Source organism: Manacus vitellinus, unplaced genomic scaffold (assembly GCF_001715985.3).
Source record: "Manacus vitellinus isolate BGI_N305 unplaced genomic scaffold, ASM171598v3 scaffold_11_pilon, whole genome shotgun sequence".
Taxonomy (NCBI): domain Eukaryota; kingdom Metazoa; phylum Chordata; class Aves; order Passeriformes; family Pipridae; genus Manacus; species Manacus vitellinus.
In genome coordinates, this window is record NW_021938895.1 from 15,779,103 (window position 1) to 15,806,350 (window position 27,248).

General features: G+C 37.2%; 1 protein-coding gene across 1 annotated transcript in view; it reads right to left on the reverse strand.

The window, feature by feature from the left end:
* The window catches only part of TPO (thyroid peroxidase), a 37,405-nt gene that overhangs the window by 5,443 nt on the left and 4,714 nt on the right, over positions 1–27,248 (reverse strand). Inside the window, exons 3-10 of the mRNA XM_025896775.1 lie at positions 26,118–26,287; positions 23,625–23,757; positions 18,725–18,854; positions 15,842–16,048; positions 9,115–9,630; positions 4,314–4,572; positions 3,622–3,792; positions 1,888–2,125 (exon numbers count right to left, since the gene is read on the reverse strand). Coding sequence (XP_025752560.1) covers positions 1,888–2,125; positions 3,622–3,792; positions 4,314–4,572; positions 9,115–9,630; positions 15,842–16,048; positions 18,725–18,854; positions 23,625–23,757; positions 26,118–26,287 — 1,824 coding nt within the window. The remainder of the gene's footprint in view (positions 1–1,887; positions 2,126–3,621; positions 3,793–4,313; positions 4,573–9,114; positions 9,631–15,841; positions 16,049–18,724; positions 18,855–23,624; positions 23,758–26,117; positions 26,288–27,248) is intronic.

The window sequence follows — 27,248 nt, forward strand, 5'->3', positions numbered from 1 at the left end:
CCTGTCATTTCCCCTTTCATGTGCATTATAATCTATTCTATTTTCATCACAAAATTCAGTTTTATGTACACTGCTGGGAAAGCTTGAGCAGAAATGATTTTTAATCTGCTTAGCAGATAGGTGTTTACTCTAACAAAGGCTGCTCCATTCAATCTGTATCAGGTGGCCAAACCTCTATGCAAAGAATGACAAAACTTCAGAATTTTTTGCCCAAATATTTCAAATCCTGAGATCAACAAAAAGATTCAGAGAAGGAAGAGATGGAAAAAGAAGGCTGATGGATTGGAAACAACTTGTTTCAGGTGATGTGGCCGAGTTTAAGGCAGTGCTTGGGTTTAGTACATAGGAAAAAGAAATCCTTTTATACTTTGTCAGATTACTGACAAAAGATTTTAGGGGTATCAGAATGGAGTTCAGTCAGACAAAAACTCCACTTTGTCCTGATTTCTGATCTTAAAGAGTATGTTAGAAAAAATATTTTTAAATCTCTACTTACTGACCTGCCATTTAAGGTATGTAGTGTCACTGGTGGAGATACAGATAACACCCAATACTCTATGTGACCAGGCATTGCAATGACTTTTCCATTCTTATGCTTACTGTGCAACAACTATAACGTTGTTACATACTTCTAACTTCTCTTAGGTGGTTCCTTTGGTATTAATGACAGAAATACTATTTCAAATTTAAGTTCCCTGCCACAAACTTTGTGGCAGAAACTTGTGGAATTCTTTCATTACTAGAATTCTCTTTTTATCAACTAGGAGTTAACATATTCAATTATGCTTATGTTTAATTAATGACAGTAGTATTATAAGGCACTGAATAATAAGTAACATTGTAAGGCACTGAATAATGGGAACAAGACTGGAAGGACCTCCATAGATAGTCCTTCTCCAGATAGGGTCAAGTATGCCGTACAATTCAGAGGACTTTCAACCATGTTTTTAACTCAGCTCAGTGGAATGTTTGTTGTCTATACAGTTTATGCTAATAAGATACCACCTTTATGAATAACATTGCCGTTTCCTGTGAGCTAATTAATTGACATTTTTTAAAGTTCAGATTTAAATTCTACCTCAGATGGTTATTTCCATAATGGTTTCTTTCCATAACAGTGACTGATAAGAGGAGTTTAAAGGTGAGTGTAAGGACCAGAGATACTTAAAACACCACTGCTAGCATGGTGTGAGCTGTTTAAATTAGTCTTCTCATGACATTCAAAATTATTGCCACTAGTACAAGACAGAAATGAAAAGACGGTGGTTTTATAATTGCTTCAGCAGCAGAGGCAAGATACAACTGCTTCGTACACCCTGGTGTGACCTGACACTGATTTCTCCTGCCTTCCAGGTGTGAAGGGTTGTCCCAGCACAAGATCCTGATGGCAGTTGTGCAGGGTTGGTTGAAGTGATATCCTATGCTGTGGCCAATGAGGCAGTTCTGTGGGCATTCTGTAGTCCCAATTCACTTGAGGCCAGGTATGTGGTGTTTCTATCGTCCCCCTACAAAGCCTGAATTATAGGTTTTTCACATCCATTCTGACTTTGCTGCAGTTGTCAAAGAAAAATATTGAGGTTCTTCCAGTTCCTGAGCACAATGAAGGGGGGAATAAAACCTGCATAGCACTACATCTGTCCTCACAGAAGTTAGTGGTCTCTGCCACAATTAACATCTGGTGGCACCTTGCATTTTCAGCAGGTGTGCAAAGCTGGACACCTCAATACCATAGAAACAAACTCCATGTCATCTGGAATTGGGACTATGAAGGAGCTAAGACAAAAATGTGGAAGGGGCATGATTTGTTTAAAGCATATTTAAGCTGCTATAAAATCTCCATTGCTACTGGGTTTTTTACACATGATTTTACTACCTGAATAAACTCACCGGTCACCATCCCTTAGTGCTTTCATCTGCTTTCCAATTATACATGCAAACAGGGGACCGGTTCTAGCACCTGGAATAAAGTCTTCTACCAGACCGCCAAGCCAAACATCAATATTGCTAGGATTATGGTACAATTCCATGATTTTTTCAGTGACATTGTAATTCATTATTACTGTATTCAGGTCAGTGTGAGTTTCCAGTTTTGGTAAACCACAGAATTCTCGCCATTCATTATAACCTGTAATAAAGGAAGATTAGTGATTGCTAAGCATGATATATAAAATTAATAAATTTATAAGCAATGGATTTTCACAACCTTAATCATAGTCATAAACAGTTATGTATAAAAAGAGGCCTATTATTATAAGTTGAATTGATCAGGGAAATTATGGCAGGACCTGAAACTGCAGGATATGCAATTGTTAAATTGTTTTAATGAAGGAAAACTAAAGTTTAAAATAATTCTCTCATGTTTAAGCAGTGATAATAGATGATAATAGGAAAACATGATAATAGCAGCATACACTGTGTCTTGAGATTTCTAGACTAGGAATGCAAGAGGCAGATGAAGAGTGGTCAAGAAGCAACCTGAATTAAGTTAGTAACTAAAGTATTTTACTAAAGAGAGTGTCTGTGGGCTCATGTCCAGCTTTCTGGAAAATAGATTTCTTTTACATTCAGAAAATCATAGAGTGGTTTGGGTTGGAAGGAACCTCCTAGTTCCGGGAGCTACTTGTTCATCTATGCAGGTCTCCTGGCATTTTTGCCTGGCTTCCTCTTTGTTGGGATGCATTGCTCCCAAGCTTGGATCTTGCATATTAACCAGCTTTCTTGGGCCCCTCTTCCCTCCAAGGCTTTATCCCATGGTACTCTACCAAGCTGATCCCTCAAGAGGCAAAACTCTGCTTTCCTGAAGGCCAGGGTAGCAATCTTGCTGTGCTCCCTCCTCACAGTCCTAAAGATATTGAATTCCACCACTTCAGGGTCACTGCAGCCAAAGCTGCCTTTGAGCTGCATATTGGTAGCCAGCTCCTCTACTCTCAGAAGCTGTGGCATACTTGTAAGAGTTTCTTACACTGAACAGTGAACCTACTGTAGTTTTTTAACAGCTGATGCAATCAAATTAAACTAAGCTCCAGTAGTCTTCCTCTAAGCAGGTGTATCCATGGCCTGATGGGTTATTGCTCCTTCACTGTTAGTTCAATCTTACCCTGGTCTGACTGGAATAAAAAATTTAGGGCAAAGAAACAGGCACAAACGTGTAATATTTCTTAAAATGAAGTGTGTACCTAACTAAGCCATCTACGCCACTTCTGGAGATATCTGTCAACACCTTCTATGGTTGGTAGAGTCAATGAGGTTGTGCCTAAGCTGACCTATCCCACAGGCTGAGGACAGCCTGATAATGGGAAGTAGTTGTTGCAGACAGAAACCCCACTGCTCTGGAGCTGCATCCAGCAAGAACAAACTTCAGGTACCTACATTGGGCACACCCCAATCCACTCACCAGTACTGTTCTATATTCCAGATTTACCAGATTGTTTTAATTTCAAAAGCTGTGGAATATTTTATGTCCATCAAAGTTAAAAATATTAGCAAATTACATTTTAAAAATACTTAAATTACTTTTCTGATTAGCAAAACTATTATTTATAATCTTACTATTACATTTCAAATATAAACAGTTATACTGCGGTTATCATTTGGAAGAAAATTCAACAAAAGTCAGCAGACCTGGGAGTCCATGATCACGGCCACGCTGTAAATTTAATGATGCTAAATCAAGTGAACCATTATTTGACAATACAAAGAGTTTTTCTGTTAACTCCTCATTCAGCAGTTGATCTTGCACCTGCAGTTTTGCTGAATGTGCTAGAAGACCTCTTAGTAAAGGATCCAAACCTCCTTTAAACACAAAAATAATAGTATTACAGCATATATATATAAACCACTTTAACTTTTTTAAAAATATGAATACATGTATGTTTCTATGTTTTCAAAACATTGTCCAGGCAGGCTTTTAGATTCAAACATATGCAAAAATCTCCTTTAGTTTAAAATCTAAGTAATAGTGCTATGAAAAACCTCCATCTTTTTCTTCAGAAAAGAATTTTCAACCTATTAATAAATTTATCCACAAAAAAAGATATGAAGCGTCTTAATCATCAATCATCCTTCTATTGTCAATCTACTAGACTGGTTTAATCTAGAGAGTAACATTTTTCTGATTCAGTCAACTATTTAATTCAGAATAACCATCCGAGTTTGAGTTACTACTCTGGAATCCATTCAACAACTTAAATAACTGATCTAATGAAATAAATGTTCCTATTCCTAATTCAAGATATGTAACTTTGAAAAAAAGTTACAATATTCTGGGGAGAAAAAAACCCCAAAGCCCAGAAACAGTTTAAATAAAACCATACCTTCTTTAATGAGCCTCCAAGGACTAAAGAAAACTTCATGCAAATGAAGATTTGGGAGTTCGGGATCATCTAAATACTGTGCATTCAGTCTCCTTACTATTGGTTGGATTGTTGCATGACCAAAACGAAAAGCAGCTGTTGAAAATACATTAGAAACTGTAGGATTCACTGTGGGATCATAACCTGTATAAAGGCCGATATACATATTAAAAGCATCTGGACCAATGATTTTGGGAATGTAATCTCTTAAAGTAATAATCTGAAAGAAAAGAAAAAGAAACATCTTTCAACATTTCTATGGATGAATAGTAAAGAATCCCAGGTGCTAAATACCTTTTTCTTCACTCAACTATGCCCAAGCATTTGTCATGACTAAGAGCAGTATTATCTGGTAAACAATATCAATCTTATTTTTGCAGTAAGGAGACAGATGCCCAGAGAGAATCCGTGGCACAGCTCAGAACAGTGCAATAGTCAGGTCCCTGGTAGCTCCTACCATAAATGCTATACCACAGCCTCCTGAGCAGAGATTACCAGTGTTGCTCATTTACAGTCTACGGGGGTAATCCAGTTCACAGGAGGTGTGCTGAGATTAAAAGTCTTGATTGTGATGGTGTAAATTATAATGCCCTTAAAAGTCACAATGAAAGCATGAAGGACTATCAAATCTTTCAAGAATGTTTGCTAATGTGAACAGATTGTATTTTCAGCTATATATTTGTGACACAAATCCTCTTTATTTATTATTTGGAATGGCCAGGCTTTAAGATACTGGTGCCTAGAATCCCCTTGTAGAAGTTTTATACTAAGCTCAAGCCAATTTATAGACTTCTAAAAAACTCATTTCAAAAATGAAAACAATGATAAACATCTTCTGTCAAATGCTTTTATAATGTAATAGTATTACAGTGGCATGGAAAAGCATATGAGTAATCATGACAAAAAGAAAGACGGGAAAATGTTCTAATGTACCAAATAAAATGGAAGTGCATTATAGGTTAAAGATTATGCTGAACTCAATAAAGCAAAATGAGATAAATATGAAACATAATGAACTCAATAAAATACCTTATATATTCAACATAATATGCAATAAATATACAGACAAATGTTCTTTGAACTTGATCTAGTGCATATTGAAAAGCTAACTGGCATAAAATGACCTTATAAAAAACTTGTATCTTTATTTTAGGCATAGCGAAGAGACAAGCCCACCTTTCCAGAATTTACTCACTTTTCTCAGAAGGTAGAGGTTTATGTTTTCAGGTTAGATCGTGCAGTGAACAAAATATTTAAAAGACAGTATGTTAGAATCCCTTTTACAGCCCTTTTAACGCAGCATATGAAACAAATAAAATTATTGCAAGAAATTAATACTGACACTGTCATTTGAGAAGTTAATCTTTTGCTACATTTGCAAAGGTTTTACAAGACAGCAGTTCTAATTTTAGATGCATAGTTTTTACAGTCAAAGACTTTCAGTAGGACTAGGTTAGTCATGGATACAAACATCCTGGTATGACTAATTTTTTGGCTCATTGTAAATCCCAGAGTTAAGCTGCTCATAAAGGCCAGACTCCTTGAAGGAAAGGGCAACTCAGATTTTTCATTTGCTCCAGAGGCAACATCTTAATTTCTAGTTTCCTTCATAGGGAAAGAGGGGTTGCCATTTCAGGGTATGAAAAAAGGGGTCATATGTCTATCCTGAGCTAGGACAGGCATCTGTTTGATGGAAATTCCCAATGGCTAAATGAGGCTCCATCAAAGAGAGTTGCAGGGTAAATTGTTACTAATACAGCAGAATATGATACTGCTACTGGAGTCTGCCAAAGAACCACACCTAAAATAGCATCAGGTATTTGTGTAGTCTCTGAATGTACCTTGCCCAAATTTGTCTGTGTGATGTCAAGGAGAGGCTCACTACAAGTTCTTATAACTGACACACATATAAGTTTTAAAGGAGGTATAAGCATCTGACAAACATCAAAATTATTTTTGTTACATTTCTTTTGCATGAAATCCTTGCTCTCAGAGAATGATATAAAAGGTTTATTTCCTTTCATATTTGGCATAAATAAGCATAGTACTTTCTCACAGTAGAGAGTTCTTTCAACAAATGAGAATCTCCTGTGGAAACAAAGGAATGTGCTTGTCTCAAAATATGTCCATAAAATCAGAGACAGAAAGAGACTATACGGAAAAGAAATTGCAAACTAGTATAATGAACTTCTCCATCTTTTATTACTTATTATGAGTGTATTTATGAATAATAAGTTAACTTTTAGGTATTTGCAGCAGCATAAGGAATGTGTGTGGATATAACCTGCAAGGTAATGGGTGATCTTAACTTCTTTTGACATTTATGAGATTAGTGGTGATCCAAGCTCCTCCTAGGACACATTCATAACCTCATAGCATCAACTCCAAGCTCTACAGAGACCACCAAGAAAACAATTTTAGTCAGTAATGTGAATATTTCTATTGTCTCACAATGGTCATTGTTTCAACAGCAAAATTCAGTGAAAAATTATGACAAATAGGCACTGTGTTTTAAACAGAGATCCATATGCTCAGTGATTGCATGACTTTTGTAATCTATATGATCAGATAGTAACAGAGAGATTAAGAGCTTTTAAATGTTATTCATTTAGTCATATCAGAGAAAATAAAATGCTAATTTCTTAGCAATTCAGCAATATCATTGGATAAGTATCCAGACAGAAACAACATCTGAGTGTCTTACAAGAGTGTCAGAAAAGGCCTGGTATACATTTTATATCATACCATGAATCCCATGTGCACTGTTTATAGCAAAAGTAACTGAATCCTGACCTGTAAACAAGATAATACTGCAAGTCAAACGGGCTTTTAGTGTTAAAGGCAACACTCTTCTCATTCAGAAGGCAGAATTACAAAAGGGATTCCCAAATGTCCTCATGAACTCAGTGAGTATCCTGGCTGCGTTTGCCTCCAGGCTGAGCCACCTCCAACAGATATCAGCCACACATTAAATATTTGGAAATATGATTTCTGATTATTTTTAAGAACTTTTTGTTCATGCTAAAAGTTGCTACAAATTAGGTGCAAAAGATACAGGAGTTCATTTCACTTTGCATAAGGCTTAGCAGGCCTTCCTTGCCACAATGGTTTGAAAAGGCAAATGAAAAAAAAAGTCTGGAAGAAAGAATTTTATATATATATTTGTAAGAATCAGAAAACATGTATAATATAAACATTCTTATGGACTTTTCTTCTGTATTTTCCCACATTTATTTCCTCTGCTATATCCTGTGTTGTGGTTTGAGACTCCTCAAAAATCCAATTTCTAAGTTCAAGCCCCCCTCCCACAATGTGCTTCAGTGTGAGAGGGTTTTCAGACAAAACACTGCTACTCAGCATTGGGGGAAGGGAAAGTACTTACAAGGTTTATTTACATACGTATATATAGAGGTAACAACTTAACTATCTCTTCTACAATGAAATAATATATTTACATTAGATTAAATTTCTCTTTTTCTTCAACAAGAGTCCAGGAAGAAAAGACAAAAGTCCTTTTGTCACTTTTCAGGTCACATTTCCTTCAAATTAGTTTCTGTGGTATTAGTTAGTGTCCTTTATTTTTAAGGCAGCAGATTTAAGTATCGCAGTCAGAATTTTTCTGTTCTTACTTTGTGAAAATCCCAGTCACTTGAGCCCAAGTCTTCAGGGGACTTCCTTAGAGACTTTCACTCCTCCTCCTCTCTGATGCTGCTGCATTTTGGGACTCCCTAAGAGTTTGGAAGTCCACCCCTCCTCTCTAGGAGGTCTCAGGGTTTTGGGAAAGTAATTCAGTCTTACCCCCAAAACAGTCTGTGTTGAGTTTGCTCTGCTTTGTTGCCAGCTCTCCCTCCTGCAGGAACATCTCTGCATCTCTCAGCCGGCTATGTGCCATCTCTACTGCTTGTTATCTCCTTTGGCTCTCGGCCACAGTTCTCTGTTCAGTGCAGCTCCACCGTCGCTTTCAGTGTCTTCTGCTGCCCACTCACAGTGGAGAAACTCCTCCAGCCTTTGACTACAGCACCCGATCCAGTTTTAACACTGTTCCGGGCTTCCGCAGGCCCCAGCCAGGGGCTGGGGGGGCCCAGCCCCCAGTGGGGCTCCTGGCCCTTCTCCATTTGTGGCCTAAAACACTTCTCCTCCAGCTACGTCATCTCCTTCTTTTCCGGTCTGTTATAGTATGTTGATTTCAAAGGAGCAAAATGTAGCTTCTGGTTGGCCCTGCACCCAGAAACACCACCCTCTTGGGGGTTACCACTTTCTAACTCCAGGGGAAAACACTTTTTTACCCTAGGACATCCTGTCAAGAGTAGCCCTTGAAATTCGTGCATTAATACTTCATTGAGAACTTAACAGGCATTTTTACACAAGGAAGTTATTATTTATATAATACATGTGAGAAAGTAAGCATTTTGAATTCTATGTGAATATAGAGACATTTCTTTACAAAAACTGCATCTGAAAAGTCTTCTTCAATAGACAAAATAGACATTGGAGAAGCCTGCACAAATATGGAGCTGAGTAGAAAATGCCATGAAAACCAGAGCATTGAGGTGTCCAGACAAACTAAGCACTAGGACATTGCACTCAGGAAAGAGGAAAACAAAACAAACTAAACCTGTCAAATTCGAAGCCCAGGAATAAGTGGGAAGGAAAAAGTAACAAGTTGTCAAAAGCCACTCACAGAAACATATTTGGAGTTTTATGATCAGTTCTGTTCTAAGATATTCACTGCAATGTGTAGATAAGCAAACAAGCAACCAACCTGATGCAGAGCACCAACAATTTTTCGTGCTTCTTGGTAGACTGCCTCCGCACTCCAGTGGTTGTTGATACGTTTGAGGGCTCGGGCCAGGCGGTTGTGTTCCCTCAGCCACAGCGTGTGCATAGCAGCCAGAGACGTGACCTCACTGGATCGACTGTCTCCAGCCAGAAAGCATTCAATCCTTTCCCCTTCACTTGCATTTGAGTCCTGTGCACAAGGTGATGGGATTCGGTCTGTAAAAGGCAGGTATTCCCGATGGTTATCGTAATATATAAGGTTTACTCTAAGAAGGCCTTCTTCACTTGTTAAATTCCTCAGTTTGTTTTCAACAGCAGGAGTACTGCCATAGACTGTAGAAGCATCAAGGAAAGAAGTTAAGCCATTAATCTGTTGTCTTGGATTTAGCACTGATATATTTCCAAAAAGAATATCATGATCACCAGTGCCGCATGCAGGAGATGATCGGTAGAAGGGCAGGCAATCCATCCCTGTGGATAATGTATCATTGGTGGTGACCTGCATAAAAAATAAGGGCATTTTCTGAGGTGACGAGAACAGCTGTGGTTGCTGAACTTAGGGCTTGTCTAGGTATTTGCATCCTCTCTCTCTCAGTTTTCCATTGTTCAGATCTCACCTACATATTCTAAATCCATAGAGATTGTTTTCCTTCAGATATAAACAAAGAGATGAACCTTAAGCAAAGCCAGAGATAAAACCCAAAACTTTTACTCTGTCATAAGTTACTGATGTCATACATCTACACCTAAATCAGTCTGGCTTCACAATCAAAATTCATCATAAAATGTATCAGAGTGAAGACATGAACATCTGGTCAAATTCTGTTCTACTGAACTGCAAGTGAAGCAACAGGTTTACATGTATGCATAAAACCATAATGATGAGTTTCAATGTCTGCAGCAGCACGCTGTAAAAGCTTTGGTTCAATACTGAATTGTAATCTGGTTTCCTAACTAAAAAAGGAAGATGTGAGTATTCATCTGCTTTCTGCCAGTCACACCAAAATTCTTTTACCATATTATTTTACAGTGACAGCTGTCTTACAAGTATTAAATTCTGACTATATTTATAAAAAGCAAAAGCTGCATGTAGACTTTGCTAAATGAAAGACTGCCTAGTCCTTTATTGGTTTGATCCCCACACAGTTGAGGCACCAAGGTCAAATTATGATCCAGCTTTTGTGTGGTAGTCAGCACAGATATAGCTTGAACCAGCCTGTCATTTGGTCAGCTATTCCAAATATAGGCAAAGGGCCTGAGAGAAACATGTGGGAATTACCAAATGAGATCTTGAGGCATAGATAAGAATATTAGGATAATACAGCCTAAACCAGTTTTGTCACAGAGGAACACTGAATAAAGTATATGAATAACTTAACTGCTGTGGGGAGGGTAGCAGGAATGCTGGAGAAGGATAGAAAGGAAGAAGGAGGAAGGTTTCATTCACGTTGTGGGATATCCAAGAGGAAAACTCAGGCCATCAAGTTTATTTCAAAGGACAGAGTTCGAGACTAAAACAAAAGCTGCCATATTGCAAAATTACTAAAATCTGTGTTGTCTAATGCAGATTTGGTTTTACAAATTCTCTTTTTCTGGAAAGCACATTATTTCCAAATTCTGACAGTACTGCATCGTGCACCAACAATGACCCATAACAGTCTGTCCATTCCAAGAGTTTAAAAGTGATTAATGTCCATTAAAAAATTTGTAATAATCATGGAGTATGAGTTTCAGGGAATATGAATCTAGTGTTTTATCATTTAATCAACATGAAGTAGATACAAATAACACTAACTAAAGTTGCTCAAATATCCCAGAAAAAAATAATATTCAAAAATTTGAGCAAGAGAAAATAAATGTTTTGTACCGGCACCTGAGCTAACCCATCTTATTTGTATTCTATCTGCTTGCCTTTCATTTTTCAGAACTCTTTGGAAGGAGACAGTGAAAAGTGTATATGTTATATAAAGTGATGTAATTTCTTCTTCATTCTTCTAATAATATAGAAATCAGTCTGTGAAGATAGAACAGTCATTAATTTGGGGTTAACAGTAACAATGCAATTTTGGAATGAAATTAATTAGCTTCATATAATAACATTGTTACCTCATTTATTATACCAGGCAAAATTTTCATAAAGCTGAGAAGTCGTGTCAGTAGGAATTGATACCAACAAAGCATTTACATTAAGAAAGTGACTATTTTGTTTTACAACCTTTTTTGGCAAAGAAATTCTACTATTATTTCTTCATTGCCTAGATTTTAACAAATCAAAGAATGTTATGTTTGAAAGAAATAATTTCTTTTTCTTTTTCCTTCTTTCACTGATTTTTGAAATCAATAATTTCTCTGCCTTGTGTTTTCTATTTAATATGTGTATCTGTTATTAAGTCTCTTGCTATTAGTGTGGTTTCTTTTTCCCTTTAGCTGATAATGTAAGTGGGCAGCTCATCTCATACTAGAAATACTTGAACTTGACAGCCACAGCATTGTATGTGTTTGTGTATCTCCTGCTTCTAGTTATCAGGAAAACCTGGAAGAATTCAGATATTATTGGGAAAAGAATGTAGGAGATGCCTTTACATCGTTAAACAGCAAGGCTCACACCAAAACCTGTCAACAGTGAATGAAGCTCATACTGAATAATCTTTAGTTAACTGCCTCTGCAATTTCAATTCAAACCATTTTGGTCCCCAGTGGAGAAAACCAGCAGTAATGAACATTAAGGGACTGACAGAGCTGCATAATGCCGTCCTTTCCTTTTTCATGGTATAAGTAGTGTGCAGCCAGCAGCTCAATGTGTAAATGAGAGGTTCCTTAGGTTATTATTCAAAACACATTAAAAATAACCTGAGTGGAAAAAACAGACCTTTTTCTGCTGAAATGGGTACAGAATCACATTTCCCCCCCCAAACTAATGAATAATATTAATTTGATTCAGGGTTTTTTGCCTTCTAGATGGAAAAAACTCTCTACAAAACCCCTGTTGGTCACAATAGTTTTACTGTGTTGATTTAAATGCTTATTATATATGCATGGTCAAACCATGGTGAAATTCTTTAATGTGTAGGAAAATGAAAGGCACTAATTGTTTAAGTGCATTGCAATATGTAAACTGTTATTTCAGTTAGAGAAAAATCTTTCTTATTGTTAATTTATTCTGTGGGAAATGACGTTTTTGCTGTAGACTTAAAAGAAAACCTAGCTTATGGTGTATGAAAGTTTCAAAAAGAGGAAAATATGAATGCTTATTTGTGGCCATGAAACTTGGAGGAGAGTCCATGACCTCATCTGACAGCAAGCTGCTGCTTCTGAAACAAAAAAGAAAAAGGCAAGGGCTCACTTTGCTGGTTGTTGAATGCACACTGACTGATCTATTTGTAGCTGAGACAGTAACCTGTCATGTTACATGTCACCTTTTGCAAATCACCTCACTTTTCTGTGACAGTTTCTTTTCTACCTTGTTGTATCTGAAGTAACTGAAAGCTTTTCTGGATTGTATCATACTATGTGTACCTGCTGTGTCTAACCTATTGGCATCAATGTAATTAATACTGAATTCACTACTGAAGTCAGTAGCTCTCCTATGAAAGTCTTCATAATACCTCATTATATCTCAACTCTAACCTGAAATAATCAGCTGTTCCATGTGTCAGGCTGCTGTAAAAGAAGTATAAACTAAAACTAGTGGGTTTTTTTGTTTTGGTTTGGTTTTTTTGTTTGCTTAGGGTTTTTGTTTGTTTGTTCTGTTTTGTTTTGGTTTTTTTTTCATGTTATGAGATACTGAGGAGATACAGAAAAAGAATGTCCAGGCTCTACCAGAAGCTACAGGGAGAAATTCTATACCCTTTATTATAAAAATGTCCAGAATAGAAAATCACAATAGTTCCTTTTAGCCTATGGATCATTTACCTACACTTGTTATTGATATTAATGCACTACTGCAGCTTTCAGTCCTTCATTGAATCGCAATGACTCAGAACATTTTCCAGACAGATTCCCTAACCTGCACAGTCAGGAGTCTCCTCTCCCTACTGAAACCCACGGAGATCATGTGCAGCTGTAGGCAGCATTGTCCTTTTCCGAGGATCCTCCCTTGGGTGCTGCTGTTGTAGGAACACAGCAAGAGTGCAAACTGCAGCCTCTATGTTTACATTGTTGTATAATATGCTATTGATTTCACTGTCTTTGGAAACCAGCCACAGTTTCTTCATACACAAAATGAATGTATAAAGCTAACTGTGGCAGTTTCCAAATATTTAATAGGTGGAGATTAATTTAATTAAAATTTCAGGAAGAAGATTAGTTCTAGAGGGTAATAGCATTTTGTTGCAGTGTAAAAATCAGTTCCCCTGGTCACACTACTAACTGCAACACCCTTTTTTTTTAATACAAAATCCATTCCTTGGCTTTCAGAAAAAACAGTCACAAAATACTGGACATATAAAAAAGGCAAAAGAACAACCATCTTTGTATCTGTCCATCAGAGCTGTGAATAACAGATTAATAACAAAGTGGAGCTGAAAAATTTATGGGAATGTAATCACGTAAGGAATCTACAAGTTGGGAAACTTATCTAACGCTTATAGGGTTGTGACTGAATTTCTTTGTATGTCCCCCACCATGGCCACTCATGGCTACATCAAAGGTAGCCATGGGCATGCCTTGACCCATCCCTCTGCTAGGCTACACTGCTGAGCAAGAGCAGTGTCTAGGCTACACTCAGTGCTGGATTTGTACCTGTTCACGTAACTTGTCTACAAGACCATGCTTGAAACAACTCCAGGACAAAAATCAAAAATCTGTGCCTTATTTAGAGCACTGAAGAATGCACTTGTGAATCTATGCCATGAGAATCTGTACAACTTCTTCCTCTCTGCACTGCAATGCCTCTACCACAAGAATAATGCTAGCCTTGAAGTTTTTTTTTAAAGATCCCCGATATTGTCCCTTTTTCTAAGCAGATAGGATTTCTAGGATTGAATTAGTCAGGGTTCAGTGATTAGACTTCTATGGTCCCTGTGACTGCATTCGATTGAAGTTCTGGGAAACAGTATGAGTCTTCTCAATCTAAAAAATTCCTTTTGGTAATAAAAAAATGTGGGGGTTTTGCACTTAAAAATCAATACTAATCGTGCTATTTCAAAGAATATGTCATAAACACAAAACATAAGCCTTTGCAATTTTATAGGTACAGCAAACAGACTTTTTAAAAATGGGAGTCAATATATTGTATCATATGGTTCAAATGGATCCTTTATCACATCATGCAAAACACTGCTGGACGGGGACTTGATATCTGCCCTAGTCTCTCCTGGTAAGACTTTGGGAATGGGAATGTTTCTAAGCCTATTACTTAACAACACAATCAGAAAAAATTATTTCTTGCCCCAGATGGAAATTTGAAACATAGCAAACTAGAGATTTTTGTCAGAACTATGGCATACTCTTAGTAATTAGAGCTGTTGTGGCTAATTCAGGTTACTCTGTGCCTCAGTCACTCAATGTCTGAAAGAATGTGATTCTCTAAGAAGCCTGTGTTTTTTTCTGAATGCTCTCAAGATATGCTTGCAAACTCAAAAGTCCATATCTCCAGGGTAAGAGAGACTAGATTTACCTGCTTGTGGTAAAATTGCAGGCAGTCATTAATTTAACTTAACCTTTCCTGTATTTAAATTCTCTCACCAAATGGAAGATGAGCCACCTTTTAACACAAAACCCAACTTGGTTCCCATTAAAGTTAGCTAAATATTTTCCTTTATGTTTAGTGAAAGAGGAATGAAGCACTTAAAGCAAACGGAGACTGTGACATGTTTGTCAAGTACAGTTTGTTGAGGTGAAAAGGGTTTTCTATTCTGATGAAACTTATTCCCTGTGTTGGCTTCAGTACATAGAGAAGCTGATCACTAACCAAGCTCTAACACTGAGGAAAGTTGTTTAGGATGCCCTGCATAGAGATGGGGGCATCAGTTCAAAAGTTGTAATGGAAATGGAGCTCTCCTCTTGCATGAGTTGCACAGGCTGCTCTTTGAGAAACAAAAACATGGTTTTACTTTGTTGCTCAATTTTTGAGTGAAAGAATGACTGTGTTTTTAAATCAATTGATCAAGAATACAGGATGCTATATTTATATCAATTTATGTTTCTTCTAGCCCTTTAATAAGCTTTGAATTCACATTTTCCATCTGCTCAAAGCAAAGATGTGATGTATGCAAGTTTCAGCAGCTCCCTGAAGATCATTTTATGCATACATTGAAGAGATAGCTCTCTTCAAAAGTTTGCATTAGCTGCATGAGGTACCTTTGCTTTCAGTGAGTAAAGTTAAGATCCTTTCACTTTATCTGGCTGAAAATTTAAAGGATTACTTTGCTATTTTTCCCAATAAAACTCGAAACCTTAAAGCATGAGAACAATAACACTGGGAGGGACTAGTAATGTTTCTCTGCAACATAAATCTGAGGTAAAAATTTGATGCTTGTATTAAGTACATTAACTATAGTTCATTATCTGTACAAAAATATTAAATATCTACCTGTTAAATAGTTGCGCTAGGCTTCAATTTTTCTGTCACTTTCTGCTCTAATATTTTTTGATGGTCTATCAATTTTCTTTATAATTATTTCAGTATATGTGTTTCACTAATGTGTTTTACTTTACTCACCTGTCTGGAGCCTGGAATTTCTCTTCAAGAAATTAATTTAGAATCTTACCTTTATTGGAAAACATGGATTTTGTTTTTCACATGTCATCTGGCAGTCCATCCTGTTTAGGAAGGTGGTTCTACTTGTGCTCTGAGGTGTGAACGCAATGTCATGGTCTATGTACTGTCCCCATACCATAGTAATATCAGAATACAGGTTGTCTTCAGTAACAGCCTCATTAGATGCGTGAATAATCTTTCTTGTCACTTCACGAACCTGGGAAGAGAACTAATTTACCTTGAGTGTCAAGTACTTTTTACTTCTCACAAAATGATAAAACACTAAAATGTAAGGGAAACTGATTAAAGCTCTCTTCCCCCATCCCCAACTTTATATACTTTTAATGATTTACCTAAAACCAAACCAAAACAAAAAACCCAACAACAACAAAAACCCAACCTCTGACAGAGTCTTATTTCTGTTCAGGAGCTGAGATCCAGGTGCAAAAAGCAGATTCAAAGATGTTTCAGCTGAGTTTTTCTATGTTTGCCAGTGAGCAGTGTATCTTTGATCTGTTCCTTTTCAGAGAATTTTGAAAACCACAAGTTTCCTTTAGACCATCTAAAAGTTTTCTTTCTATTTATTCTGTTTTCTCCTCCTTTAACAAATGGATTTTCTGGGCAACCTCAAATCATTGTCAATATACAGAGGCTCTGGGCTGCTCTGTACATAAATGAAAGAGCTTATGCAGCCCAGGAGACAAGTTAGGTTGCAAACACAAGATAGCTGAAAGCTTTGCTTCCTTTTCCCTTTCAGGGAGAAGCCAAATCATATTTCCGAGGCACTTTGGTGCAAGCTGCACAGAGATACAGATGCTCTGAGGAGGAACACATGGAGATATCTGTGCTACATGTCCAGCCTATACTATAACCAAGCAAAACCATCAGAGCAAAATCAGTACTCAGCTTGTGAAGATAAGGGTGTCATTATGCACAGATTCCTCCCTCATGCTGCAAAATATTCCCCGGCATAGAGCAGCTGCCTTAGAAATCAAGCAACTGAAAGGGCAGCATATAACTCAGTGTCACAGAGTCTGTAATAAATATAAGGGCTATATAATGAATGTATAAGGCAGGTGCAGTTAAATAGAATTGTTAAAGACAACAGACAACATGGGGCTTGTTAGGAACATCAGAATTTATATTGAAATAGTAAAGAGCAAGATACATAGAGTTCATCAGGAATTCAAGTGTTTATGTCAGTATTTTAATAGCTTTGGTGGCCACAAAGCACAAACTTTTTTCTTGCAGTTCGTAAGATTTTCTTATCACTGTTAACTTACACAGCTACACTGTGTTCTAGTATTGCTTTATAGCAATCCTCACATTTATCTATCACCTTCACATTATTTTCATGTTGCTTTTAAAAGGAAATAGTTAGATAGATATAAGTACAAAAAAAAATAATTACATAAATGAGAAAAGGCATTTATGACATTAGTTTTATCCTATCTTACTCCAAAACAAAGCAGAGAACCTTGCTGATGGTGAGACATGATCAGATTTGGTACAGTTATATAATCTTTTTTTAGGGTGTTTTACTTTACAAACATGGACCCTAATGAATTTAGAAAAAGGCAGTTTGTACTATCTACTGGAAATTTACCTGTGTAAATGTCAGGTTTTCATCTTTGAGTGCTAAATTGTGCAGCTTAGAGACAATGTTATTTAATTAATAACATGAGTTGCAGATGACATTAACACTAGATTCTCTTGCTTATCCTTATTAAACATACAGCGGTTAAAATAACAAGACTTTGAGTCCATCAAAAGTCAGATTTCAAAGAAATGATGACAAAACAGAACTTGTAAATCCAGCTCAAATCATTGCACACTGCGCTGGGGAATTTTTCACCTATTCCTCTGTGCAAATATTTTTGTTCAAATTTCCCTCTGTAGCAGGTCTGCTATTTTTTAAGTATCTGAGCTGCTAAAATCCACAAATATTGCAATACTTTCTAAGCTCAGTAATTTGGGTAAGTTAAAAAATGAAGTTATGATTCGACAGTAATACTCGTTCATTTAAGTCTTGCTAGTCTATGAGAAACAGCATACATGCACACACCTGCATGCATGCTACCACATCTATGTGCTTTATATTTATTTTGTAAACACCCAAACTTGTTTTCTTCCTCCTCCTTCACTGAATAAAGGCACCATTATTGAGACAAATCACTGGAAAGTGTAGCCTGGAAGGAAACTCTGGAAACCACAATGTATAACTTTATATTGAAAGTAAGGATTAGGTTATTGAGAAACCCATCAAGCCAGATCTGGGGGATTTTCCATGAGGGATATTCCAGTGGTTGTCTAGGCTGGAATTCATATCCCAAATTTTAATTCCTATTCCTATGAAAGCCATTCCAACATTTAGTTGGTCTCACAACAAATTTATTTTCTTATATCATGACAAAATTTTCTCTGAAGCAACTTGTGACCATTGGCTCTTGCCATGGCAGTGTGCAGCCTTTTCATCATGGGAGGGTCAAGATTAGGTCCACCTTGCACCACCTTTCCTCTACCTGAGCAATCCTTACCCTGGGTCTGCACACAGGGCCAGGCCAGGCCAGGCCAGGCTCATGTGGCCTGCTCATGCCCTACCTCTTTCCACCACAGCACATTTTGGAGTACAGAGCTGCCCCTCCAGGCAGTCAGTGCCCCACTGCACTGTCCCATAGCCTTACCCCAGGCAGGGGCAGGGGACTTCTCACCATGTGGCTGGCTGAACTTATGGTTTAGCAAAGCCAGTGGCTCCTTAGCTGAGTTCCACAGATACTTTTGAAGTGTTTTACGCAGATACTTCATTTATTGTTGTAAATGGAGGTCTGTGATGGCAGGTATGATTATAACTGAGTGTAAGTGTTTCAAGTGATCTCATGGTACAGTTTCTAACCAAGGGTAACTGGAATCCATTGTATTGGATGCTGGGATCCCATCCTCGAGGTTGGCTGAGCCCATCTTCATAGGCAGGTGGAAGCCACCTAGCCAAAGCTGTGTTGGATGCTCCCCATCTAGGATGTTCCCTATGAAAAGAAAAAACAAAACAAAACAAAACAAAACAAAAAAACAAACAGAAAAAATCACAAGACAACAAAAAAAATCCTGAATTTATGAAGGTATGTTGAATATAATATATATTTATATATGTGTATATATTTATATAATGAATATAAAGCCTGAGTACAAAATAACCTAAAACTATCTAAAATAATCATCAGCCACAGAGATATATGCAATTTTAATAAGATGTTCATGTAGCAATCTTTGAAAAGGCATCAAATACCGGTCTTTGTGTATGCCAACATCAGTTTGACTCAAAAGGAAAAAAACGAAAAAATAAATTGCTAATAAATGAATTATTAGTATTTTACTTCTATTTATAATCTAAGTTAGTTACCTTTTGACATCTTTGAAATACTTACCATGAAGGTGATTTCCTGATAGTGTCCTCATTCCCCATAAAGTCAGATATACTCTAACAAAGTACCTTTGTTAGCATCTTTAGAAAAGATGTTCATTTAGAGCAATAGCTAGGAAATCAAGATTTAGGAAAATGTAAAGAAACCCTAGAGCAAAGGTGAATAAAGCTTAAAAGAAAAATGGACATTAGTCATAGAGAAGCAATCATTTAGCAAGACCCAAGGAGAAAGGACTGAGGAAAGGGGAGCAATGGCTAAATCCAGTGGCAATGCTCCCTCTGGTTGCATTTACGCTCATTTCTTGGGTACAGCTTTGGAAGGGCCTGTGCACAAGCCCAAGCACTGGTGTACATCTAATATGCTTTTAAGCACTAACTGCAGTGTATTTCTGGCTCATGACAACTAGCATTTCTCTGAACTTCACCTGTCTGGGCACACCTTGGCACTACTGCATACCAGTTTGTCATCTTGCAGCCAATCTACTTGGAAGAGGGAAGAGGAGTAAAAAAATGTAGACCAAAATGTAAAAGCAAGAGGGTAGAAAGAGTAAAGTCATACGTAATTTGAGGGCCAGCAGATGATTCCTGGTGACTTCTATTTATTTTTATAGTCATTAAGTTTTGGGTTTGACCCATTTAATTTTCCCCCTATCATGACTATTTAAAATGTATTTTTTTCTAATATAATATTTTAAGGTTTGGTTTTGTCTGTTTTTTTTTTAACTTGTCCTGTTCAAAATTTATCACAATTGTTAAATATGTATCAACATTTAAAAGAAGAAATAAATTTTTCACAATGCAATCAGTTGACCAAAATTGTCAGTTAAGCCACAAAGAACCAGAAATATTCCTAGATAGTTAGAAATACACAGTGCTAAAACATACATTTGTATGTCTATCAGGATGCTAAAGAGGAAACAATTATTTTATTAATACTTCATTGATCTCCAGCACACTGAGGAGGCTCAATTTGCCAAGCTATATGGTACAGTAATACACTTAATTATCCACAATAATTCACACTTGAAGGTTGAAGTATGATTTAATTCAAATTAGTTACAGTTGATTTGCTTTTATTGAAATTGCATAAAATACTGCACATAGTGTAGTGCTATTTCACTCAATTAAAAATAATGAAATGTTAATGTAGCTGCTTAACCAGTGATTTTTCTCTTGATTGCTTTTGTATTTTAGCAGATCACTGGAATACTACTTTAGTAAAACCCTTCTCACACGTCTTTTTATTATTACATTAAACATGTTAATGTCTTGGAATCTTGCTTGAGTTAAAAAGGCAGCTGAAATAATGAGATTTTGCTAACATGCAGAGTTATAGAGTAGTCAAATTTGATTACTATGTATTCTGTTTATGGGAAGTGAGAGTTTCCATTTACTTATGAAGTACTGAAATTGTACAATTTGGATTCTTTTGGACTGCTTTACAGGGAACTTGGAGTTTTAAGCTGCAGTTCACTATCCAGATTTATATCTTTTGAATGTTATTTTAATGTCCTGCCTACTTTAAGGTAGAAAGAATGCCATATGGCAACTTAATAATTAGATTTTTAAATGTTTTACAATGCACTGAAGTAACATGGAAATAATTTCTGGCAAACATAGAACACTTCTGGAAAATAAGCTTGCCACTAAATTGAACACTTAGTGTATTAAGTGAAGTTGCTATCCTAAAGGAAACATCTCAATTCCTTCTTATAGTCAATGGATTCAGTGAAGACTGCTTGTTCTTTTCACTAGGTGAGCCCTACTCATACTCCTAACTCTAATGGTACTAGACCTTTAGACTGAGTATCGGGTCCTTCCTTACCTGATGGAATAGTTAATGACAGAGCAATGAAATAGAAATGCTGCTGATAAAATTCCTTCTAGATGCCCAAATACTAGGTGCACAAAAAGTAAGCTAGTCACCTAAGAGCCTGTCCATCAAGCCAGAAGGACAGACAATTCGTAGGTGCCATCCTGTCATTCCATTCTACTTCTCCTTGCTAGGAACAGCCCAAGATGTAGCCTTGCAGTAGATGTAACTACCTCTGAAAGCTAAGATTAGTTGAATCTGATTGCACCATAAGATTCCATTCCTTTAGTATTTGTAACTTCTTCACCCTTGAATCCCTCTCATTGCACTAGACACTAAAAAATACAAAAATCAATGCTAGTTAGTTGCTATAAGAAATAGGGAGGGAAAAGAGCTCCTTGCATTTTTTTTTTCTGTTCCTTATGCCTAATTTTAAAATGAAAAAAATGTAATTTTATTTTGCTTGTTATTCACAAATATGCTTTAGGACAGAAAGAAAAGCAGAATCTCTTGATATCTGTTAATAGTAAATGTGGATAATGGCACTGCTGGAATGTCTGATGCCATGTTGATATTCTCCATAGAAGGCCATGTTTATGGTATTCTGCTATGCTTTTGTTCTAGGAAGTGCACACTAAAACAAAGTAATCTCAGTGCTGTGAAATAAATCTTTTGTAATTGATCTGATTTGTGCCAAACATGTGAACTGATTTAGTAAAACATCTGTAAAGCATTTCCTTATTCACTTCTAAATAGGTTTAAGCAGATTTTTCTTGTAAGCAAACAATTCCAGTGTGAGTTTTGTTTTTAAACTACAAAATGCAGTATTTACTGAACTACAGCACAGCATCACATTCTTACTGGGTGACCAAAAGTACAAATGCAACATATGGCCTGATATATTTTCTGCCAGAAAGTGGCATCTGTAAAGGAAGGAAAAGCACGGACTGGTATTTCATTAAATGTCTGTGAAGTCTTTAAAGTTGGTTTACGTCACAGAATATGTTATTTACATTATAGTACAAGAGGTTTTTTAAGCTGATGTATTTTGGTAGAGATTCAAGTATTTCAAGGGGGTTGCAAAGTGAGATCTGACTCACTGTTTTCAAAGTCTTTGTTTTTGGGGTTTTTTCTGCCTTACACCTTTTACATAAATTTAGAGCAGAGTCTAAAATACCACCAAATACAAGTGGTGAGTTTAAACTCTGATGCGGTGCAAGCATAAAAATATACAGAGTAGAACACAGTGACTGCAGACTAACCAGACTCAATGGATTATTTACCTTACCCCGCTCTAGGAACCAGACTGAAATGTCTAGACAGATCCTAGTATTATCAGTCACTGAAGAGAAAAAGGTCTTCTACCTTACCTACAGCAGTGTGCTTCTCTCCATCTCTAGGGAGAAAGACTACACAGCCATGTCTGCAAATTAAGAGCTTCAGCCATGTGCCTATGTTCAACTGCATGAGTCTTGGTCAGAGTATTCAAGCCCTGATGGAGCTGTCAGTGCAAATATTATACTAGCTGCTAGTTCAGATTCCAAGTAGCTCTGCTAGTGCCTGGGGGAAATTATGGGTATTCACATAGTTAGATTTATAAAATTGATGGGTATCAGGTTGTGTCCTTTCAGCAAAGACTCTAGCAGGCATGTTCCTTGCAAATGAATTGAGCAAAATAGATTTGCCTCATAAAACCAGACTGATTGAATAATAAAACTGCAGAATTTCATTGTTCTGCATTCACCACATTGCAGAGCACCTTAACCTGTGCAATGCTAATGGTCTTCCACTTTCATCTCTGTAGCCCTTCACTTGTAACATTATAGCCTGTCTTTCAGTTTGTGACCTCGTCTGTGTATACAAAGGCTGCAGAGTATAAATATCATTTGCCCTCGAACTTAAAAGGGCTCTCATTCTCAATTTTACACCCTCATTGCGTTGGAGGATCTGAAGAGACAGTTACATATATTATACTGGGTTTTGCAGGAAACAATTGCCACATGGATTGGGCAACAAGTAGACATAGTACTAAAAAATAGTCATTCAGATAACCACTACACATATATTTATATAAACAGATATATAAAATTAAATATATCACACAGAATATTTAGATGCATGCTTGCTAACAGTTAGAAAATATAAAAATGAGAATCTACTAGATTTTCCTATTGCTCCTGAAAAAGTAATTATATTTTCCTGCTTAATATAATTTTATCCAATTCAATCAAAAATAAATGCTGGGTTAGAATTAAGTCTGCTCCATTTATATAGGAAAAGGCGTGTACTGAATCAGTCCTCCCTAAAAGTAAAGTTCCTCACATAACCTTAGAGGCCTTCAGAGGGAGAGCCTGTCTACAAAAATTAGTGTACCAAAGTTTAAATGATGAATTCTTTCACTGGGAACTTTCAGAGGCACTTCATGTTGAGACATGTTGATGCCAAAGTTAACTGATTTAGGTCACTTCCCCTCCACCAATTTTCTGGGATAAAGTAAACACAGTGTGAACTTACAGAAGAAGAAAGGAGGATTTTTCAGGGCATAATTCTTATCATACATACCTGTTATTGCAGGCACCAGTGATGAGTCGATATTTATTAGCTAAGCAATTGTTTGGACATTTTGGTGGCAACATATAAGGCAGACATCCAGAAATATTAGCAATCCTAGTGAGCAGATCAGCTGATAAAAGATCTGAAAGGAAGAACCCAGACAAGCAATTTGCTGTATGCGATATAGCTGCTGCAGTAGAAAAGGCATTATTGTCAGCTGCAACTACAGCATTCTCTCTCTTCTTCCTAAGAAAGAGCACTTATTTAGAGGTGTTGCAAGAGGCTGCCTCAGATACTTAGAGGAAGAGCTGGTTTTATTATGTGATGCACAGAGAATGAGAAGAAAGTAGTCCAGCAATAGCTGAGGACTGAGGTTGACCTGCCCTTTTGTCTCTTCCTTTGACCTGATCTCTGCTTCCTTCTTTCCCTGCATTGTAATCCTTTGCTTGGCTGGTCCCTGTGCTTACAACAAAGGTGTATAAAATGTCATTCAATACCAAAAGTATATACCAGGGAAGAAAAATGTGGGACTGGAAAGATGAAGGAATTTAAAGACATTGTAGCTGACAATAGAATTCAGTGTTGAGTGGAAGAGGATCATAATTATTAGCTGAAATTTGGAAGCTAGGTAAATTCAGGTACTGATATAACAGTAGACAGCATGTCATTAATATATTTGTAATATGATCCAAGATGGGTCTCCCAGTGAGCAACTGATGATGAGGGACAAAGTCACACTGTTGTGTAAACCCCAGAGAACTGGCACCCTCTCTCACTCCATATATTTAAGCAGGTGTATGGCCAGTTGGAGGTGGATATACAAATGAAATAGGACCAAAATGGTTTAGTGGAAGGTGCCCCTGTCCATGGCAGGGGAATTGGAACTAGATGGTCTTTAAAGTCCCTTCCAACCCACAACATTGTATGATTCTATGAATATGCTTCCTGAACTCAGAGAACCCTTGACATTTAAACCGACTGTAACTATCAGATGATGGAAGAAAGTGGTAGAGGTAACATATAGCTCTTGCCCTTGTCTACCCACTGGCTGATGCAGGTCACTCAGTCCCACTACCTTTTCATTCTGTCCGTTCAACTCTGAACTAAGCTGCTTTAGTTCATTAATCAAACAAAAAAATTAAGCAAAATTTAAAAAAAAAAGCAAAAATTAAAAAAAGGTCCAAGAGACAAATCAGCTTGAAAAATGTTCTGCTGAACACTTAAAAACTGTGCAAGGCAGGGGTGAGAAGAGAGAGAGAAGAGGTTGTTAGACTGGCTCCATAACCTTGTCATTTTGTACTAGTCACTCGTTCCAAATTTGTAGATACAGCTGTACTTCCTTGTTAGTTCAGGTTCAAAATTATACCTAGTTATCTTTGCTGCCTAGGTATTGACTCACATGTTTTCTTTAAAGTCAAGCAAGTTCTTTAATCCATGTAAAACTATTCTTTTGTGGTACATAGACTGTACAATGTCTATTTACGTTCCATTAATGTTGGTTCAGCTTTAAAAATTAACAAGAGTTTTGTGCCCTTCTGCTGTTTAGAAATTTAATTTCTTTTTAAAGTGCACAGCACAAAAATAATCGTATCTCTGTGTGTGTGTAAATATATGCACACACACGATATAGATATATTTTTAGTTCTACAAATGTCCTATTAGTTTAGTAAGCCAGATGCTTCTGCATGGAAATAAAATAACAAAATAACTGTGGAGCTTTATGTTTGTCTACACAGCTCTAATCTTGAAGAAAATGTCATGTTTCAATACTATGACAGAACATTTCATGTAAGTGACAGACTTAAATTATGGAAAAAAATAGTTAACATTTCTGAACTTTTGAGCCTTCCAGATACCAGACAGCCATCTTAAAATTCATCTCTAATTAACAGCAAGAATTTTACTTGACTTAGATAATTATCCAATGTTGAATTTTCTGGACTATCTCTCTTTCTTTCCCTTTCTAACATAAAAAAACCATCTAAAGTGGAAATAAATGTGTAACGGTAATGTGTTATAAAATCAGTTTTGGAAATAAGAATGTATTTCCTTAAAAGAGGAATATGCATAAGGCAATCAATGTCGAGAGGAAGTGTATTTGAAAATAGCAATGCCGTAAAGTGATAAAAGATCAAACACTAAACTGAAAGTGCTGGGGAAGATTTCACTGTAAACAAGAAGCTTGTAACACTGATGGTATGCAAGCTGATTTATAGGCAATACAAATATACAGTCATGAGTTCACAGGATGCCAATAGTGTGATGCTGCTCTCCTCAACTATAGGAACACCACCCACACTCCAGCAAAGAAAAATGTAAACCAGTGACTGAGGTATTTTAAGAACAAAAGCAAGTGCTTCCTGGCCCCAGAGTGACAACAGGATATGAATTAGTGCCAGAGGTAAAGTAAAAGTGAAGTTAACTCAACTTTAATCTAGAACATAGCATTCAAGAAATCAGTGGGGGGCAGGGAGGGTAGGTGTGCCAATATGCTATATTTACCAGTTTGATGCAACGAACGTTTGTGCTTCTGGCAAACTTTTTGTTTCAGCACCTGAATTGACATTTCCATTCGTTCAGCTGCTTGGGAAATATCTTGACTCTCTTGCTCAGGAAATTTTGAGAAAGCCAGAAGCAAGGTAGGGGTTGCTATTCCACTTCCTTGGATTTTTCTATGTTTGAGATAAAATACAGAAGGTTTGCAACTTTTTAGAACTTCAGAATTTTTCATAGCTTTTTTCTCTGTGTTGGATATGTTGCAAGTTAAGGTACATTTTGATTGAAGGGTACACTGGGAAAGCAAAGAGGAAGACTACTTTGAGATCTTGCTTTGCAAGGAAAATTCAGAAAGTGTTCTTCTATTGGACACAGACAACAAAAGTTAAGTTTGTGGGAAGCCTTTAGGATGAGACAGAAACTGCTGGGATGAACAGGGCTTGCAGCTGGGAGGACCTTGCGCAGGATAGTCCCAATAGAGGGCTCCCTACTCGCTGCTTTGAGTAGGCTTTGCTTTCATGTGATGTTTAGTACCAGTGACCATGTCAATCACTGGAGGCGATTTGCAAATGCCTTAGCATCCGGGAGTCAAGCAACTGACCCACAGATGTTTAGATGTTATCTGCAGTTTATGATAGAGACTTGTCTTCTTAGAAACTGTCCAAACACCTTCCTGGCTCTGAGTACTTGTATATGGAGTTTCAGCAATTACTTTAGTAGGGCTTAATTAGACAATTATATAGCTAAGGGGGACCCCTGGTGCTCTAGTGGTTAGGATGCGGCGCTCTCACCGCTGCGGCCTGGGTTCGATTCTGGGTCAGGGAAACTCCCCCGGGCAGATGGAGCTTGTCAGCCCTGTAAGGCCATCCATCTAAGAGAAGGTCACTCTAAACAAACCTATGTCCTGAGGACCTCGTTGCCACTGTCCAAGCTTGCTCGGCCCCAGCAGATGAACCTCAGGATTAAAGGGTGGGCTCAGTTCAGCGCACACTGTGTCTCACCTAAAAAATCCACTGCGCAGGTTGGAAGGGTAAAGACCTTTCCCAAATCTTCACTCGCGAAGACTGGCCATACTACTATGTAGCTATACACTTTAGCTTACAGACTGGCCTTACCTCTAACTTCAAGGAGTTCAGG